This window comes from Carlito syrichta, unplaced genomic scaffold (assembly GCF_000164805.1).
Source record: "Carlito syrichta isolate Samal-C Ts95f unplaced genomic scaffold, Tarsius_syrichta-2.0.1 Scaffold312429, whole genome shotgun sequence".
In the NCBI taxonomy this organism is placed as follows: domain Eukaryota; kingdom Metazoa; phylum Chordata; class Mammalia; order Primates; family Tarsiidae; genus Carlito; species Carlito syrichta.
The window spans coordinates 47,460-67,924 of record NW_007256525.1 but is presented as its reverse complement, the minus strand read 5'-3'; the positions used below and the strand labels follow the sequence as shown (position 1 = coordinate 67,924).

At 32.4% G+C, this 20,465-nt stretch overlaps 1 protein-coding gene across 2 annotated transcripts in view; it reads right to left on the bottom strand.

Annotated features, from left to right (window-relative positions):
* The window catches only part of GABRG2 (gamma-aminobutyric acid type A receptor gamma2 subunit), a 110,743-nt gene extending 91,064 nt beyond the window's left edge, over nucleotides 1-19,679 (bottom strand). For both annotated transcript variants that reach the window (XM_008069905.2, XM_008069906.2), the window contains exon 1: nucleotides 18,884-19,679. In XM_008069905.2, the coding sequence (XP_008068096.1) occupies nucleotides 18,884-18,990 (107 nt within the window). In that variant the 5' untranslated portion in view covers nucleotides 18,991-19,679. The remainder of the gene's footprint in view (nucleotides 1-18,883) is intronic.
* Nucleotides 19,680-20,465: the final 786 nt, after the last annotated feature.

Sequence of the window (20,465 nt, the reverse complement as noted above, 5' to 3'; positions counted from 1 at the left end):
CACTGCACTCCTGTCTGGGTGACAGAGTGAGACTCCAACTCAAAAAAAAAAAAAAAAAACCAGAAAAAAAAAAGTAAAAATCTGAGGAAAAGATGTTGTACATACACCCACACACGTAAACTAACATGTCATATTTCTGTTTACATAAAATTTAATGACAGGAACAATTCAACTATAGGGTTCAAAGTCAGGACTTTTGAGGTAAGAGAAAGAGTATAGAAATTAGGAAGGGATGAGGATGTTTTCTGAGGTGTTGGCAATGTTTTATTTCCAGACATGGTTGGTGATTATATGAGTTTTTATTTTAATTTATGAGCATGTTTTGACATACGTTTATGTCTTATGCACTTTTATACATTTTACTTCACAAAAATAACCATAGCAAAAAAACAAAAAAAATAAGTTTAGATTTGATGGTTAGAAACAGAACCTTATGGCCCTAAGGGAAAGAACTGTTTCTGTCTTCCACAGTGTTGTTTTCCAAATCTTTTCTAGTGTCTGGCACTTGGCAAGACACCCAGCAAATACTTTTCAAAATGCATGTATAAGTTATTTTTAAAGAAGAATCAATGTTTGAAAAATAACTTAGTAAAAATTACTCTCTCTTTATATATGTGCCTAAGTAGCCATTACAGTTAAAATTGAAACGAACTACCTATTTAGCATGTTATTTCAAATTTGCCATCACTCTCATTATTAAAAGTTGTTTATTCCCTGCATGTTACAGCTCAAATAACACACATTGAAAATGTTGTGGGTTTTTCCTTTTTTTGGATTAAAAGGAAAGAAGGCCAAAGTTAGGGCAAGAATTCAAATCTAAAGTCATCTCAATTGTCTAAGGCTGTTAGATAGGATAGAAATAATGCTAAATTCTGTATAGAAAGAAATGTCAGTGAATTATTATTAAATTGGCATATTTCTCATTTCTATCTTTATTTATAAAGCACTTCAAGGTGACTATTTGAAAAATAATAAAAATAGTATTCTCAATTTCATATTTGTGTACACTTTGCCACGGAATAGAAGCTATTGAGACATTGTTACATGAATTTATAACCGGAATGATCTTGGGAAAACTGGGACAACTCCTCTTGTACACTACAAACTACCATGAAATTTGTAAGAAAGCAAAACAAACAAACAGAAACCTGAAGTGGGTTCATAAATATGTGGGCTTCAAGTAGCAGTTTTTAAATTAAATGCAGAACATACACACTATACATGTATTGCTATTGGACCATAGTGACAGCATAGTACCAAACTAAGTCAATATAATAGAGGGAGGTTCCCCTCACTCATTCACTTGAGAAACACACGTGGATTCTGCATTTCTTGCAATGTTTTGACTGTGAAAATTCCAAACCATTTCCAACCACAGAAAATAAGCTAATCATAAAAGCCAATGTCAGAGAAAGATGTAATTATTTACCATCAAGAAATATTAAGAAGGAAATATTTTCAGTTTCTTCATTCATGTGATGATGATCATGCTTTAAAATACATCATATCCAGCACACACTGAATGTTTAAAATAGGACATGGACCAGTCATTTTTAACCTTGACTGTATGTTAAAATTACCCAAAGGGTTTTAAATGCCAGCGTTGAAGGCATACCTTTATGATACTGACATAACTGGTCTCGGGTGGGAGAAAGACATTGGTATTCAACAAATTCTAAGGTGCAACCTTAATTAAGAGCTACTGCAAGAGAGGATGAAAAAAACCACCTGGATGTTCTTTTCTTAGGGTAAATAATTACTTTGGTAACAGCTCTTAGGAAAGTCTTCTGTCACTTGCTATAGTGCTTCAAAGTAAACTGGAAATTCAAAATGCCATCATCCTCAGTATTTATGTACTATTAAGATAGTTCTATAATAATGTTTCCTAAAACTTGGGACACCTGTCTTTGGTATACAGATAATTTTAATTGTGTCAAATAGGCATAGTATTAAAAGACACTGAAAAAGAAAGTTTTTCCTTTTAAAATTTTCTTCAGCACATCTAATTATACAAACAACAAAGTCTCAACTTATTTCTCATGTATTTTTACCCATTAACTGACCTTCTAAAGAGAGCAATAACAAACTCAGCTCACATGGTAGATAAAAATATACAATTAAAAATTGATAACATTGTTCTGCCATCATTGAATTTACTTTCCAGTTGTCTTCTGTTTTGAAAAGGAATACTACTTTTCCAGATTTAAAAATATATATATTAAAAGTGTTCAATAAAATAATTTTTGCTAAAAAGATAAACAATTTAATGGAAAATATTTAGTAAATAAGTGACCAGGTGTCGCTTAGATGTGTCAAAAACTAGAAAGGCAGCTGAATTTGGGGAACAATGCCTTATAGATTTACATTTCCTGATCCATTAGTTAATAAATGTACACTTGAGACTCATAGGCAAGACATAGTTGCAGATGGAAAGAAGTGTAAGGCACAATGCTGATCTCAAAACACCTCTCATCTATTTGAGGAGACAAATAAATACCCGAACAGCAGGAAAAAGACAAGATAAACAATAATGCGAGACAATAATAATAATATTTTTACATGGTTTAACATGACAAAATTCTGTCTGTCAGCATTTGCCACTTTCTATTAAGGTTACTTCTCTCACTGTGCCACTGTATTTACTTTCAAATCTAATTTTTGTGGGTAAAAATAATATTTTCCTCTAGAACACAAAATATTTCGAGAAACCGATAAAACTTTGGTCCTTTTGCTAGCAAAGGAAGTTATACATATAAACATGCATAATTTTTCACATATTTGCAAGAGGACCACAGGTAGATAGGAGAAACTTCATGCACTCTCTCATGATACATGAAAGAAAGATTAAACTGTTCCCTATTTAGGATAGTTTAAAGTTCACAAAAAGCACACGTGTCTAAATGAAGGTAGGTTATATTTATGTAGACTTGGTATGTGATACTTGTACATATGCATGTAATATCTACAAATATTTAGATGAATATTCAAATGCCTTAAATTCAAATGTATTGAAAATATATTGAAAATTCATATCTACTTTGTGGTAATAGAAAATAAAATAATCCAATTTTGTTTGAATATTCAGCTAAATTTTTTTCAGGTAGTTAGTTAAATTTTCATTTTCACACGGGGGTTTTAACAACGTGTACATACATTTAAGTGACATGTACTATGGGAATTTTTCTTTCTCTCCTCTCTTTTACTTATCTTTGTTTCTTTCCTAAAATTGTTCTACAACTCAGTCAAACAAATGCCTTTGTGGTCATGGCCAAGTCAAGAAGATTATTCTTTTAAGTTTTCATTGACTCTTACAGATGAAATATTTTCTCAAAATCAAGGTTTTATTGTTCACTTTAAAAAGTTAGATAAGTCTTCGCATATCTTCCAGTCTTGTTTCTAGTACTGTTCTTGTTCCTCATTCCTCCTACTCCCATTATATAAATAGTTTATTTTTATCTCTATGTAATATGAATTTACATAACTAGGAATTATGAATTCTCCAGATCATGGAAATTTGTGTTCATTCATTCGTGTTTATTCACAGATATCTCTTATGAGCTAAGCACTATTCTTAGCACTTGAGATTATTACTTTTTTTTAAGTTCTATACTGAGAGTAAGCACAAATTAGCGCTCTATGAATACATTTTGGAAAGTCCAAAATTACTTTTGTTCCTGGAAATCTAGAATAATATTTTCAAAAATCTCCAGTGGAATTTGAAATTATCCTAACTTCCTTCCGCGTTTAAGCATGTTTTAAGTCAGTATGTTGGTTTCACAGGCAAATAAAAAGTTGATATAACAGGAAAGACCTGTTTGTATAATTTATAGATTTACAAATTTAAATCTTTTATCATGCAATAAGACTGGAAGCTTTAAATCATTATGAATTCATATTATGGAGAAAGCACTTTAATGAAATATAAAGGGAATTTACTGGTTTTTCTGGGTAGCATATTATTATCTCTTACAAAAAGCTGCAGCACTAATGCAGAAATTGTAAAATGAAGCTACCCTGAAATTTATGCTTCTCCTTCTCATCTTCCCTATCATTATTTTTTCTAGTCTTTCCAGTATCATTAGGTACATAATCACCAGTAATACCAAAGCAGAACGTATAACCATTGGAAAGCTCATGATTAATTCTATCAAGAATGTTTTCTCAAATAAAAATAAACCTCCACTTTGTCTACAACATTTAATGTGATCATTTTAATGCAAGCGTTTCTGAAACAAATGAATCTTAGCTAAATGGTCACTGTTTTTTAAAGGTTATTATTCTGGAACATAACTTTTTCATTATCCTATGCAAATATTTAGGAGTGTGATCTCTGGGTAATATGTTAGGTGTATGTTTAAACTTATAAGAAGTCATCAAATTGTTTTCCAGAGTAGCTATACCCACTTTTATTCTCATTAGCAAGATATAAGAGTTCCAGGTGCTTCCCATCCTCACCAACTGCTGGTCTTATCAGTATGTTTTTTTTATTTTACCTATTCTAATAGGCATGTAGTCCTGGCATATTGTGACTTTAATTTGCATTTACTGATGGGATAGTAGCTAATGATGTTGAGCCGCTTTTTATGTGCTTACTTGACACCTCAATAACTTAGATGAATCTCAACATAACTATATGTAATAATTATCTATTATTCACAATGGTTTTGCTGACCATCTTATGCAATGTGGAATATCCTTTTTTAAAAAATCACACCACACCTTTTTAGTTAGTTACTCAACATTACGGCTAAATGAAGAGCATAAGTCTAACTATATGATATTCTTGGAAGAAAAAATCTGCAGTGATGAATAACTGACCAGTTGTTAGAAGTTAAGGATTATTTTTTTTTTTTTTTAGGGAAGAGTCGGAATACATAACTATTCAGTATTCTAATCTGGGTGGTACTTACGTTACTTATAAGAATTTATGTATGTGTTAAACTTCATAAAATTCTGTACTAAAAAGTCAATTTTATTGTATGATAATTTAGAAATAAAACAAAAATGAAATTACTATTCTGTAAGCTAAATTACTGAATTTTAAAAGATATTCTCTGACATGTGATCCTTATAAAATTTTCTGATTGTAAAGTTTAAGTTAATTGAACATAAATATTTAAAAATATTGTGGGCAGAAAGAAAACTCTATTAGTAAAATAGCACTGTGGTTTCTTGTCAGTTTGGTGTACAATTTTCTGTATATTTGTTTGATTTTGAGATGGAATATTACCTACTCTGCTTCTTTTCTAAACAGATTAAGTTCAACAACACATTTTATGGATAGAAAACAAGTGTACTTTTGTTAATGCTGTCTATGAGAATCTTGTAAAAATTGTAAGCAATCAATTAATGCTCAAATGATTTTAATTTGGACTTTAACAATAGCCTTTGCCATCTATTAGATGCAAGTATTTAACTCTCTAAAATAAATATGTTTGGATACATTAGTTGAATATAGTACAATAATTTTATAATAATACAATAAAATTATTATTCTTCAAACCATTGACTTAGTAGCAGAATTAATATCTGGTTCTTGGTCTTGTTAAGATTTTGCAGTAGAATTTGGCACAACACTCTTTATAACTCTAAGAAAGCTAAAAGTCAACATTTAGCTGATTGCTAAACAACTAAAAATTGATAGGTAAACTGCAACCATCACCATTTTCAAAATCATATAGACATATTTCTTTCCTAAGAAGGAAGCTGACCCAAAATATGTATCTGGAATAAAATTCATATTTTTTACTATGACTGCAAGACCATGAATTAGAAATAGCTTCTTGCCTCCCAAATTCTGTCTCAAGACGTTTTGATCCCTTGTCACTATCTTTAACTCACCTGGGTCCTCTTTTATTTACTAAATTATACCAAGTTCTTGTTTCTTTCACAGCCCTTGCATCTGCTGTCACCTATGATGAAAGTGGTTTTCCCTTCAATCTTTCCATAGCTGGGTTATTTTTTTGCCCTTATAGTCTCAATTTCGTATCTATTATTCATCATGACCCTTGCTTACCATCTTATGGAATTCCCTTGCTTTTTTAATTACAACACACATTTTTAGTTATTTTCTCAATACTATCAAAATCTGAAATTTATTTTTGTATTTGGTTACTGTTTGTCTTTGCCCAGCTTGCAAGGTCTATCCCCTAGTACAGAGCCAAGCAAGCATAAGGAACTCAATAAACATTTAGTGAAGGGAAGAAGACAGAGGCAGGTAAGAAGGAATTTGTCAACTTTGTATTTATACAGCATGTCAGAATTCAGCATTCAAATTATATCCATATTAGCTAATTTTAAGGTGAAAATGAACAGAATCATGTGGATGTAGGAGACTGAAAAATGGTTGAGTATGAAATGTTTGACTACACAATTTTTTAAAATTAGAGGCATTTGGCAAAATAAATCAAAATATAGATATGGCATTATTTATATTAAAGTATACAAGTACAGTTAAATAATATTATGATACACAGCATATTATTTTAAAAAATCTATCTTTAATCTAGTATATAAGTTTCACGAGAACAAGGATTATGTTTTCCTTGTTCAAGGTTGTATCTTCAGCACCTGGTATGGTACTAGGAACATAGTAAGTAAGAATTAGTTAAGCTATAATTAATAAAATAGATAGGAATCGGAAGAACACATTTTCAGTAGCTTTCATCAGAGTGTGCAATTCTTATCTCTAATCTTCTGCTTACATGCATTTTCATTTTTCTGGTATATTTTATTAAAACAAACATCTGTTAAGAATCTGCTTGGAGAATTTATTATAACCTTAAGTCAAGGAGAATAAAACTGAAAGAAGAAATCTCTCCCTCTTCATGTGACTTTCTACACAGTTTACTTTGATGTCCATTCGTCAGAGAAATTGGACTGCAAATGTCAAGGGCATCAGATCTGTAAAATGTACTTCCATCACGGACCTTAGAAATTGTCTAAATGACTTGTTTACCACAAGAGAACCTGGAAATCATAAACAACTGCAATGGATGTTTCAAGGAGTATTTGATGACTCACGTATCCTTGGTTTCAGGACTCTGAGTTAAATTTATTTCCTATTTATTTTTATTTTATAAAAGATTTTGGGTAGAGTGAAATACAGTGTGACTAAAAAGTTGTCTGGTAGTTTGTTTTTTTTAAGTCTAGGCAAAGTCACTTTTATAATCTAGTGCTTTAAAAAATAATTAACTTAGTTAAATATCATTCTACTTATGACGTCACTTTTTTCATCATTAAATAAAAATATTTATAATAAAATTATCTCCCAAACACTTGTGTCTCTCCAATGAAAACTCTGTATTGAAGATAACACATTTCAAAAGAAAGTGAAAACGAGGTAAGAAGCTGTAAAATTAGTACCTCTAAAGATAATAAGATAACAAGCATGGTTATCTCACAAGCATGGGCTCTCACAAAAATTAACGTGATATAAACTAATTGTGAGCACACCATGAGAAAAGAGCAGTTTGCAGCCCAGAAGAAGGCCCTTATCTTAACCTAATCATGGTGGCACCATGACCTCAGACTTCCAGCCCTCAGAACTGAACAAAATAAATTTTTGTTGTTTACAAGCAATTCATTTTACGGTATTTTATTATAGCAGGCCAGGCAGACTAAGAAAACACTTTTGTGGTAGGCCCCTCTCATGATCATTCAGGGTCAATCTGTGTTATCAAAAGCATATAACAGAAATGATGGTTTATAACTTTTAATATTTTACTATAATCTCTCTTCTCTCTCTCTCTCTCTCTCTCTCTCTCTCACACACACACACACACACACACACACACACACACTCTTCATGTCTCCAACCCCATGGAGAGCCCATAAGGCAAGAAACTGGAGCTTCCTTTTAATAGTGACATTGTAGTAAGTACAGAAGTTGATTCTCTGGCACCTTCTGATGTCTGGAACCCTGTTCAGCAACTTCACTGTAACCTTATGTGAGATCCTGAGTCATAATCACCTAGTTAAACCACTGCTATACCCCTACTCCTCAGAAACTGTGCAAAGTAAGAACTGTTTTTTTATTCATCTGCTAACTTTTGAATAACTGGTTATGTAGACATAAATAACTAGTGCAAAGACAGGTAATATCTAATGCTGTAAGAATCTGGAGCAACTTAAACTGCCATGCTTAAAAGCAAACTGTTTTAGAACTTTCTTATAAAGTCAAAATACATCGTTTCACGTTTCAGCAATTTTATTTTAAAAATCTCTACAGATACACATTTTCAATAAAGTTCATGGAATTTTTGTCCAACTAACCTCAAACTGGATGCATCAAGGGCAAAATGAGTAAGTGTATTATAATTCATAACTACAAAAAGAAGTCAAGTTTTATGCAGCACTATTGTATCTTAAAAACATTATGCTGAACAAAAGAACCAAACACAAGAGTATACACATTGTTAATTCCATCAATATGAAGTCCTAGAATAGAAAAAAATATATATGCTCAGAATTTTAAAAAAAGGTTACCAGGAGCAACCATGGGTGGGGGAGTAGAATGATGATTTGAAAAGGAACACAAGACATTGTTTAAAACAATAATTGTTGCTGCGGGAAGAGATGTCCCTCTCCTATGTGGTGAATGAATTGGAAATTAGCAAAACTGACATCAGAAAGGTATTTTGGGTGTCTAATGCAGCAACCTAAGTGACAGATGATGTTGAATTTAATTCTATGAGTAGATCTATGAGGCACAAAGAAAAATGAAAAGCTAGTCATGCCCCTGAATAGCAAAATATCAGCTTGGATTGTCCCTTTCCTCATTACTCCCAAATTCAACAGTCACTGCCTCCATTTCGTATTGTCCAATATTGACCTGACCATCAGGAGTAGCAACAGAAATTTGCTCTGAATAATGATTTGAATAATTTTGCTTAACAACTCAGACAATGTTTTCACAATATCTTTGGGGAAAGATCCTGCTTTAGATACAGTGATAGAAGGTGTCTTCAGGAAGGAGTCTTATATAGCATGATATAGTTCCTCATTAAATTAGTACCTAATTCACATTGTTAGAAATATTATTAAGTTAGCTGTAATACTGTAATCTATTGTAAATGAATGTGTAATATAGGCATTCTTGAAATTCAGGGACCTCTCCCAAATTTGCTTACCTCATACAAGTTAAGAGAAGAAACTGGAGAATTAGGAAAAAAAATTATCAAGAAATCTCTCTTTCACACTCTCCCAAAACATAGAGTTTAGCAGGGGTAGAAAGGTTACTTGTGCTTTCAGGAATATTCCAGAAAATAAACAGTGACCCTGTATTAGTAACAATAACAAAAATAACAGTGTGTAAGAAGAGTTCACCACGTGTCAAACCTGTAACATGTATTATATAAATTACTACTCAGAATAAATTTATGGGGATTATTATCTTCCCTTTTTATGAAAAGAGAATGAGGGTAAGTTAAATCAAACAAATTAATTGAGGATCAAGTTGACTCCTGGTCAAGTGTAATCTCCATACCTTATGTTCTTAACAACTATACTACTGTAAGAATGACTTTTTCTTGGGGAAGGCTATAGGGGGGTGGTGAAGGTTGATTGTTTTTTTCTGGAAGCCATATATGCTGGACTTAGAGTGATATACTATAAAAAAGTTGAATATATTTTTCTTTTATCTTTTAAAAAAATAATACAAACTTCAAAACGAATGCGTGCAATTTTCATTATTTAATTAAGCATATAAATATTGAATAAATATCTATCAGAGGCTAGGTATGTCTCTGAAACTGGGTTATATCAGCTGCATATCTGCCCTCATGGATTCTGGCTTCTCACTGAAAGATATAAAAAATAAAAAGGAAAAATAACAAACTAACAAGCAAAATACGTATTTTTCCAAATTATTTACTGAAAGTTATAAGTAAGTACTAAGGAAAAATAAAATATAGATGACAAGGGGAATTGGAAGTAAAGGGTGGAGCAGATTTTGCAATAATACATTGAGTGATCTGTGTAGACCTCGTTGAGAAGGTGAGATTTGAGCAAAGACTTGAAGGTGAGTTAACTGGTGGGTACCTGGGAGAAACACATTATATAGGGAACAGAATAGCAAATCATTTCTCTATTGTTTTTATGACTGATGTCCCAGAACTGAGGAACAAAATACATGACAAGTATTATATTCTCATTTAATATAAATATGGCAGACTGCTAAGGAGAGACAGAACTTTCTAGAAGGGGTTAAAAGAAAAGAAAAGAAACAAAAACAGCGGCGGGCTCCTTTTCCTTCATCCAGCTTGCATCTATGTAAGTGAAGGTAAAAGGATTTAATGAGAGAGAAGTTCTTCTGGAAGAGAGTTATTGACCTGCAAGTAGAAAGAGCTGTGCAATTTTACATCATATGTCCTCCTACCATGGTGGAAGGTAGCACGACTACCAGCTTATCCACTTATAGATATCTACAATAAAAAAGACTAACAGCCCAGTTCTTATCTCTACCCCAAACAGACAATTTTATACTTGATTCACAGCAGGTAGATAAAAATGGGGGTTAGACTGAGAATTCTTAGATAAATTTGGCCTGTATTCTCTATAATGCAAACACTCCAATGACTGCTGTAACCTGTTTTTTTCTTGAAAAAATCTTGAAGAATCTGGTTGTAATTCAGTAATCTGAGTAAGAAAGACTTTGACTTCCAGAATTTGACTGGCAATTTTGCTAAGTTTCATGTATGTATGTATGTATGTATGTATGTATGTATGTATGTATGTATGTGTCTATTTATTTATTTAAATGAACTAAGTAAATGACAGAAAATTGGTGATCTAGGGCCACCTAAAAAGATTGTCTATTCGGCAAGACCTTAATCGCAACATCAGGGTGGATGTGTTCCTGGAATGGAGCTTAGGGAGAATTTTAGAACATCAGGCATCCTAGAACATAACCCATTTGAAAGAATAGTGCAGTGCTGGAGGTCCCAAAAGGGAAAAGGAGGAACAGGATTGTCTCAATAAAACCACCCAATCTCTCCATGGAAGACTGATTCAGGATTTAGGCATCTGTCACCGGAGTAACAGTTTAAAATCTTTCTGCTCCCTCCTTCCAGCCCAATCTTGAAAAAGACAAAGGCAGCATAATGAGAGTGTGTGGGAGAAGCTAAAAAGTGAAAAATAGGATCAGGCAGCAGAAATTTTTGGTCAGACCTGATCAGAGAATGGCAAAAAATTTTAAACTGAATGAGCGATCCAAATATTAATTTAGATGAGACTTTAATACTTGAAAGTGAGATGATTCTAAACCCTAAAGTGAATGGAGAAGCTATGAGAGTTTCTTGAGGGATTGTTCAAGTGGAAGGAAGAAAGAATCGACAGATGAGTTTTAAAGAGAAACAATTTCTAGACTGTACCCTTTTAAATCTAAACTCTTCAATACATCAGTTATAAGAAAATTTAGGCAGACTAAGTGTCATCTCAAAATTGAAAACATAAAATTAAAGATCTTTTAATTAGTTAATATTAATATCTAAACATGGTTATAATTCTGTTATCATGTACTCTACACATTTTTAGAGAAAAATATCACATATTCTACTACACCAATATAAATTAAATGTTGACCATAGAGTTAGGGTGCTTGTCTCAGAAAAAAGTTAATTTATAAAATTTACTTAGAAGTAGAATAAATTAAAATTTTCTGCATTTGTATAATTTCAAAAAATATGAATTTACAAATGTTATGAAGCAATTGATTATTTAAATAATTTGAGTAATAATTTAAGTAATTTGTGTGGACTTGAACCAGGAATAATCATGTCTAAATGTACACATTTGAAAAAAGTATAAAAGTGGTTTGTTTGGTTTTCTTGAAAATTGGAGAATAAAGAATACAAAATTATTTTGGACAAGGGAAGTTAAGAGGAGATGATTTGATTCAATGATAATTTTCTCCTGGAACCATCTAGATATTGTTACTGACTCTAAGTATTATCCCTTCAAATTTTCAGTACCAAGTAGTACTAAGAAAAATCACATTCCTATTTAGAAAGAAAAAAAATCTGAATATAGCCTCAAATTTAAAGTTGCTTTGCTTGTTCTTTCATTTTGAAATAATTGAACAGGAATATGTATTCATTTGATCTTTTTAATGTAATGAAAAAAGTACTGCCTTATGAGATTTTTAAAAATCATCTGAAATTTGCAGATCTGTGTTTATTCCTGAATATATAACACCTTCCTTACAGAATAATTATTTGAAAGGAATTAAATGCACACTGGATTATTCAATAGTATATACTGAAAGAGGGTACTAGAAGAAAATAGGTTTATAAAGCAGTTGATAATTAACATATGATTACCAGCATCTATTTTTTAACCAAAATGTTATTACTATTGAATAAACATTAAGGTACAAAAATTTTGTTCTATACATATTGTTAAAGGCCACATGCATTATTCACATTATTCACATAATTATTCACATAATGCTAAAATGGCCCCTCCCCAAATTGCTGTATTTTTTTCTAGTATATCCATGTCTTCATGCTTTAATATTTCTGAAATGAATTGCAACTCATAACTGGTATATATATTTGAATTGTTCACGTTTCTTCTACCCCATAGAGGGAGATATAATAAATCTAAAAAGCAAGATTTTGACTGTATTTGACTACATATATTGGATTAGCAAAGACTCAAGGAAGATGTATAAATAGGAGGCAATGGTAGGAGAATGTACATTTTCATGCATATAACTTGGAGACCTAATCTTATGTTTATATAGACTACTGGACAGGAAGTTGGTGATGCAAAAACCCTTCAGCTCTCCATTGATTAATAGATTGAGTCTATGTTAAGATAATATCATAGACCACAACATTTCTTTATTTAATTTTCCTTAATACAATTATGTGTCTATCACATAGATTTAAAAAATACTAAAGAAAATAGTCCTCAAAACATCTAAAAAACTACACACTTTTCTTTTCTTTTCTTTTTTTTTAAGTCAATTATCTTCAAGTGAAACTCTGCAATCTGCTATTGAGGGCAGCAAATTCAGCAGATTATTATGGTACAGAAAAGAATACTGGCATGTTAAAACTAACCAAATAGATGACTGTACATGAATTTCAGATAATTTGTGGATCTCAGTTTCTCTGTCCTGTGCGTCATCATGCTAGACATCTGTTATATCTTTTCAAAACACCATGCACCTTTTCCGTGTAGCATTTATCTGAATCAAAATTTAATAATTATTTGTACACCTCTTTGATCATCAGCTGTCACCCATGAGATTGCAAACTCCATGATGATAAATATCATGGTTTCTTCTGCCTCTTATACTCCCAGTTCCTACTGCAGACCTGACTTGAGTATTATTTCTTTAATATACTAATTTTGAAATTATACATTAATGTCTACTTTTTATATCTAGAGCTACCTTCCTCAATTATGTATTTCAACCATGTTTCCAAAGCAATTTATATAAAGGATTAATAACTAGTAAAGACCACAAAGAAGATATTCATCATTTATTTTTTTCCACCAAGATTATATTGACATGTTATATTCAGTTTGGTTTTGCTATTTTACTTCAATATGCCTAAATGAATTACATAAGTCAATGTATATTTGTCTTACTACATAGACATTGGCTCTATAACAAAACTTAGGTTTGTAGCATGTCTTCAATTATTGCAAATGATCTTTGCTTTAAAAACATCCATTGTTTTCCTCACTATTATATTATTTTGTACTCATATGGCTTTTTTAAGAATGGGTGGAGAGTTTAGTACCAGTGCTACTTATTTAGCATTTACATGGTATTTTATCTATGCAGAGCTATACAATGATTTTTATAATAATATAGAATTATTACCATATTTTGTTTTCTTATATCATAATACTATAAGGATTAATATGATTTGGAGTTAAATTTTATTTTTATTCTAAGCCACTAATGTGAAACTTAAAAGGAGCTTTTTATTGCCTTCTAAAGGATATTTATTCTCTAGTATAGGGAACCAATGAATAGGAAATAACCTTCTCAGTAAGGCAAAGTGTAGAGGTCTTTTACATTTCAAAAGAATCTAAGTATTTTTTACATTTAGAAAAAGAAAAGGTGACTGTGCTTGTGTAATGTAGTATATTGCACTACGATTTTAAGGAGAGGGTCTTAAACCTGCCATACATCAGGCACAAAGGAGTCTTGGACAAGTCTCTTAATCATTTCATATCTCATTTTCTACAGTTGTCAGAAGAATAAAGTATCTAACTTATGAGTGTACTGGAAGAATAAGAATGTGGAGGTATATATATCCATAAAAAATGTAAAGTATTAATTTATATAAATTACATCTTCATATACCTCTAGAAATTTAAACTTAAGTGCTTTGATATATTATCACATAGCAAAGTTAATTAAGCATTTGCTTATTTGATTGGGGTGATTAAAAATGTGCCAGACTTAAATATGTACATATTGAAAATATACATATCCATATAATGAAGTTGTAATATTATTCTACTTTAATGCTGAGAAGAGCTGTCTTTCACTTTTCTAAAGATTTTTGTAAGAAAATTGAAGGACAACATTGAGCAAGTTATTCTATAAATTTGTTCAATAGAAGGCAAGGTTTTTTTTTTTTTTAAATGGGATGACATACTGTGGTTATGTTTCTTAAAAAAATGAGTTAATTGGAGCTTAAACTATGCTTTACTTGCACAGGCATTCCATTAAGAAGTTATATTTTCAACCTGAACTGTACCCCACATCTTTAAATTAAATAAAAATGAAAAAAGAAGATGTTTTCTAAACATAATTTTGTCTCAGTTCTAAATAACATCATTTAATATGTTCTCAAATAAAAAAGAAGATTGCTGACTATTGTCAAGTTTTTCTGACTAGAACTTTCAATCAAAATAATATAATATAATTGGATGATAATGTGTTTGGTGGAGACTGAGTATCTTGAACCTTATATAGATCACACATTTTTATTTATTCAGTGTGAATATCTCTTCTAGATTGTAAATTAAAAAGTAAAAGTCAAATTTTAACTACCACCTACAATCCAAATGTTTTGCTTACATAGTGGTGAGTACCTGGATTCTGGGAAATGCTAGATAATAAATATTTCTCTCTTTTTCCTTTTTCTTTTAAGTAAGTAAATTTCTCCCTCAAGGTAGATATTTGAAACACTCTATCTACAATTAAAGAACTTAAATATACTGAAGATATGATCTTATTTTCTAGATAAAATCAGTTGACTCTTTTAGAAAAACAGGGAATAAAAATCTTGTCTGTAGAGATTAATTCTGTAAATAAATAGGCTTATGTTGAAGAATCACAACATTTCCTCTACATGCATGATCATAGTCAATTAAAATTAAGAACTATGTAAAATTTAATTATGGAATCCAAACACTTTAGTAGCTCATAAGAAAAGCAATCTGAAGCATTTCTGTTCTGGCAACTGCCAAAAATAGAAAATACGTATACATCTAACTAAATTTTCCTTTTAAAAATTCAAGACTAGCACTTTAAAATAAGGCTCAAACTGATCAGCAAAAATTTAATCCAGTTCATTTCCATTCAATATATCCTTTAGAAATAATCTTTATCACTCTAAGTACATTAAAAGTGTTGTTTTAGTCCAATAAAAATAAAAATATTTTTGTTATCTTACTTATTCCTAATTGAAATATTTTTTCTATCGTATTCTATTTTTCCTATTTTAGAATATTTTTACTCCAAGACAGAATAAAGTAACTTTGAAAAAGTTTATAAAATTACAAGATTTGTTTTAAAACTTCTATGTGTAACAATATGTATGTGGATTATATATAGTCTGTGAATATAATTACTTACACATTTATATATGTCTGTATGTTTGGATTATTTTGTTGTTGTTGTTTTTGTTTTGCATTCCAGTCAGTGTCTTCTCATATTCTGAATTGGTTTATTAAGATCCTTTAGACTATTCCTTATATTTTTTAATTTGTAAAATACTCTCAGCGATTTTCATACAAATAAAAATTCTGAACATTAAATTGATTCATTGTGCCCAGCTGAATCATAAAGCACTAATAAGGAAAACAGCTTCAAATATTAAATATGGTGATGAACAAAGTTTTAGAAATAAACAAAATAAGGACCGCTTTTTATCAAATGGAAATCACGCTTACTTGTTGAAAATATTCATGTTAAACATTCCTGATCTCCACCCCAAACATAATAATTCAGAATCATTCAATGTATGGTTGGGGATCTCCATTTTAGTAAACTCCCCAGGTGACAGCGCTGTAAACAAGATGTGTGAAAGTTTAGAAAATTTTGAGTTTCAGAAAATAATTATTTCACTTACAAGAAGAAATATTAGCTATTAATATTATCACTCCATTGTTTTATTTTTTTCCTTGCTTTACTTTTATGTAGACACATACTAATGAATTCAGTCATTTAATAAAGGAAAAAACTATTCTTTAGAATTATATAAATAAAAAATTCAATTAAATGTTTCCTTTACTTTTCATTAACTTTCTAGTGGCTTTGCTGCTACTGTTTACCCCCAAAGGCTATTTCATATTGGCTCCTGTTATTCCAAATGTTTCTCTTATTTATTGACCTTCTTCAGAATCAGCTTCAGAGATCAAAGCTTCCATTTAACCACAGTCCTACTCAGCCATACAAATGGCTATTTTATGAAATTGCAGCAAACTGAAACTCAGATCACACTCTGCACCAAACTGCAATGACTCTATTCTCTTTTACTATTGAGAAGATGCAAAAATTACCCTACTAAAGGGTTTTTGTGATAGATTGCTCCCATTATTTAGAGCTCTTTAAAAAGCTTTTCTAAGATATTTTGATACAAATTAAAAATTGAAATATATGTATCATCAAATTTTACTTTAATATAACATTGAAGTTGTAAAGGAGGGTCTGTTGCAACAAGCAGACATCTTAAATACTACAGCATTATGAACAATAATAAAGTTAAACATGTTTTGGTTAAAATTGGACCATTGGAGATTAAAAAAAAAAGAATATAATTGTTTACTAAGATGGATGTAAGTCAAAAATAAAGACACATTCCCCTATGTCTTTTATAGATTTTAATCCACAGGTTTCATATATGGTAGCAATGGGGGAAAGATAGTTTATATTAGTAAGAACCTATTAATTTTCTAATTTCTGAAGAAAACTAATTTTAGCAGCTAAGCACATTGCAGAAAAATAGGTGTTTAAATTTTGAATGCAAAAAAATTATTTTTCTAGTGTTTCACTAGAATGTATTGTATATAAAACTATTTCCAGCAAAAGGCCCTCTATTATTTTAGGAAAGCAACTTAATCTTACACTCTTAGTGCAAATGTATTTTGTTTTTATAGTAAATTAGGAAGATATAAAAAGTGCTGGAAGACTTAAGCAGACCCTCTCTCTGCATGGAAACTTCAAATTGAGGATTTTACTTTTTGTTTTACCTAGGTCTCTTGTTTTTCAAAACCTGTATGTCCCATTACCCACTCTGGAGAAGAAGGTACCAGAGAAGTTGACTAGATATTTTTAATAAAATATTTTTTTAGAATGAATTCATCCCTTTTAGTTTCTTTTTGTTATAACTACCACACAAGATTTTCAACTCCCAATAAAACCTTAGGATAGCACCTTGACTTCTTCTCTAACCAGTTTTTGTTTGTTTTCTTTTGGGGGGGTAGATGTGGGATAATATTTTATAAAACATTATTTCAAAATGAAGATATAGGAGAGTACAAGTAATGTAAACAGAGGTCCTCTAACCTGCCTTTGGACCTAGCTATGAAACTTGAAGAGGGGGAAGTGTTTAGGGGGGTAGATTAATATTGAACTAAACTGCATGGGGGGATACACCCCTCATACTTTTGGTGCAAAGAAGTTTAAGAAAATTAAAATGCAAAGGACTTCAGAACGCACACGTGCTCGGGGTTTTCAGAGTCTGATATCCTCCCTTCCCCTATTTCCTATAAAATGCAACAAGACCCTAAACCATTAATGCATACTTCATGATTTTGGCATCACATTTACCTGGTTAAGCATATTTTTCAAAACTACAGCAATGTCAGTTTTTCTTCCAGACATACATTCCCCCAAACATTCATTTAACTTACATTCTCCACCCCATGCCCAATAGTTCCTCTCCCATCTCAAGGAGGCTGTAGACACATAATCAGATCAGGGTCTCCCGACTTTATTAAAGCTCGTTGGCTTCTTTGGCCTTCTGCCTGACAGTATGGGTGTCCTGTGTAGATTTATAGATGTGCTATCAGGTTAGACAAGCTTCTTTAATTTGACCCTAACCAAAACTGCTGTCCCTGGTGCTGAACTACGTCTGCTCATCGGGGCTGCCAGGTCAATGGGGCTGGATAGAAAACCTGGCAGACTGACCTTAAGAATGCCCAGGTGCAGGAACAAGCGATACTTTAGTATAAGAAACAGGGCCGCCCCTTCCCCCCTCCCAACTCCTCCTTCACACACAATCTCTCCGCTGTGCGCCAGGACCCCATTTTCAAATTTCTCTTCCAGACCCCCACCCAAAACGCCTTCAACATGGCCTCAAATGCTGGCGTGTATCAGTACAACCCACCTCGACATCAGATTCAGTAACGTCAAAATGCCACTACTTAAAATACAAGTCTTTATGAGGTTACCCTTTTCACTATAAAGCAAAATAACAAAATAATACAACAAATTAATAAATAGAACAGAGTGACCTTCCTCTTTTCTCCCTCCTGTTTCTTCCCCATGAAGTCACTCTCCCCTAATCATGAAGCCCCAAATCCTAGGAGAGTGTTTTAAAACTGGGTGGTCTCTGGAGTTCTACATCCCCACCCCTTCCCCCACCTCTTCAGAACAAAAGAAGCCGAAAAGGGCACATCTTACCCCGGGTAGAGAGATAGCAGGAACAGAATCCACACCGTCATTTTCTGTGAAAACACAGGAGTCGAGTAGACTGAGCTTCCTGTGCTCCATATATTCGGCGAACTCATCGCTTTTTTTTTTTTTCCTCCTCTCGCCTCTTGACTCTTGGTTGCAGAATAATCCCTCCCCTTAGTATTATTGTTATGCTTATGATCTGATGGTGGCTGCCCCCACCTGCCTCTAGTAGGTTCCGTCACTGGGGAGATGTATTGCTACCAGCTTCTGGAATTAATATTCAGGGGGCAGAAATAAGATCAGCACAAACGCTTGCAGATACCATCAAAGCGTCAGCTCAGGCAGCAGCTTCCAAGTCTGGGGGAGTAATATAATTGAGGCAGGGGGAGGGTACAGGGAGAGACTCACACCCAGACAAATAAGGGAGAGAGAAAGGCGCACACACTCTTGTACATACTCAAGCCCCCCACACTCACGCGTTCTCCTCCAGGTCCATCGTTTTAGGTTTGCTTATTTGTTTGCTTTGTTTTGATTTTTTTTTTCTTTTAGAGGGGGCAGAGCCATGTGCGTGTGCCTCTGTGTGTATTTGAAATAAGCAGAAAAAAAATCACTAGAGACTCTGCGTGATTAACTATCACGCAGATTAACTATGAGGTCAAAGTGGAAGAGATGCATGCTGCTGCAGCACGAATTAACACATGCGTAGTGTCTTTCCAAAGCTTTTTAACCCTTCACTGCACACACAAGCATGGAAGGACTGGCATTCATAAAGACAAGAGGTGCTTTAGCAAACCCAGAAACTATATCACCAGTGACAGAAGGCTTGTAGTGGTCAGATCTGCCATGAATCCTTATTTTAAAATCACGAAGTCTTAGAAATCATGATTGCATTGTTAGAGGTTAGGAGCAGACTGTGGGGGAGGAGTGGCTGTTTCTCAGTAAGCCATCCTGTAGAAAGACAGATTTGGTGAATTCAATTTGAATGAAAAGAGAAAACACTGATAGAATTAGAAGATATGGAGAAATTCTGTGCTCTTCAGGATTCATTTCTCCTATGTCTGTTCTCTATCTCCAGTGAAAACACAAAGGCACGAACTACTTGAATCTTGAAGAATATAATTGCATAGGCGAGCTGCTTGAGTAAAGAATACAGACCACAAAGTAAGGGACTGCTTTTTGAAGGCAGAGTAGGCAAAGGAATATGATCAAGAGGTTATCTAACAATGCAATGAAATTTCTATTTCTGTGTAGGATTGATCTGTTGTTGCTGTTGTTCTTAGTTACTATGCTGAAAGTTTCTAAGGTGGATGAGTGGTATTAGCATGCTTCCTTCTTGCCTAGCATGTTACCATGGATACTGATATTTGGGAGACACCCCTCTGTCTCAAACTATTTAGTCTACCACAGATTAAACTCTATTCACTCATGAAAAAGGAGGTAGGGGAATGTTTCATGGTTCCCAGAGAGTCAAGATATCACAAGAATGGTATGAATAAAGAGGACCAGGTGAGGAAGACCAGTTTGATCCTTCCATGGAAAATAACAGAAATCATCTAAAAAATAAATTCCTTTTTGGCAAGAATAAAAT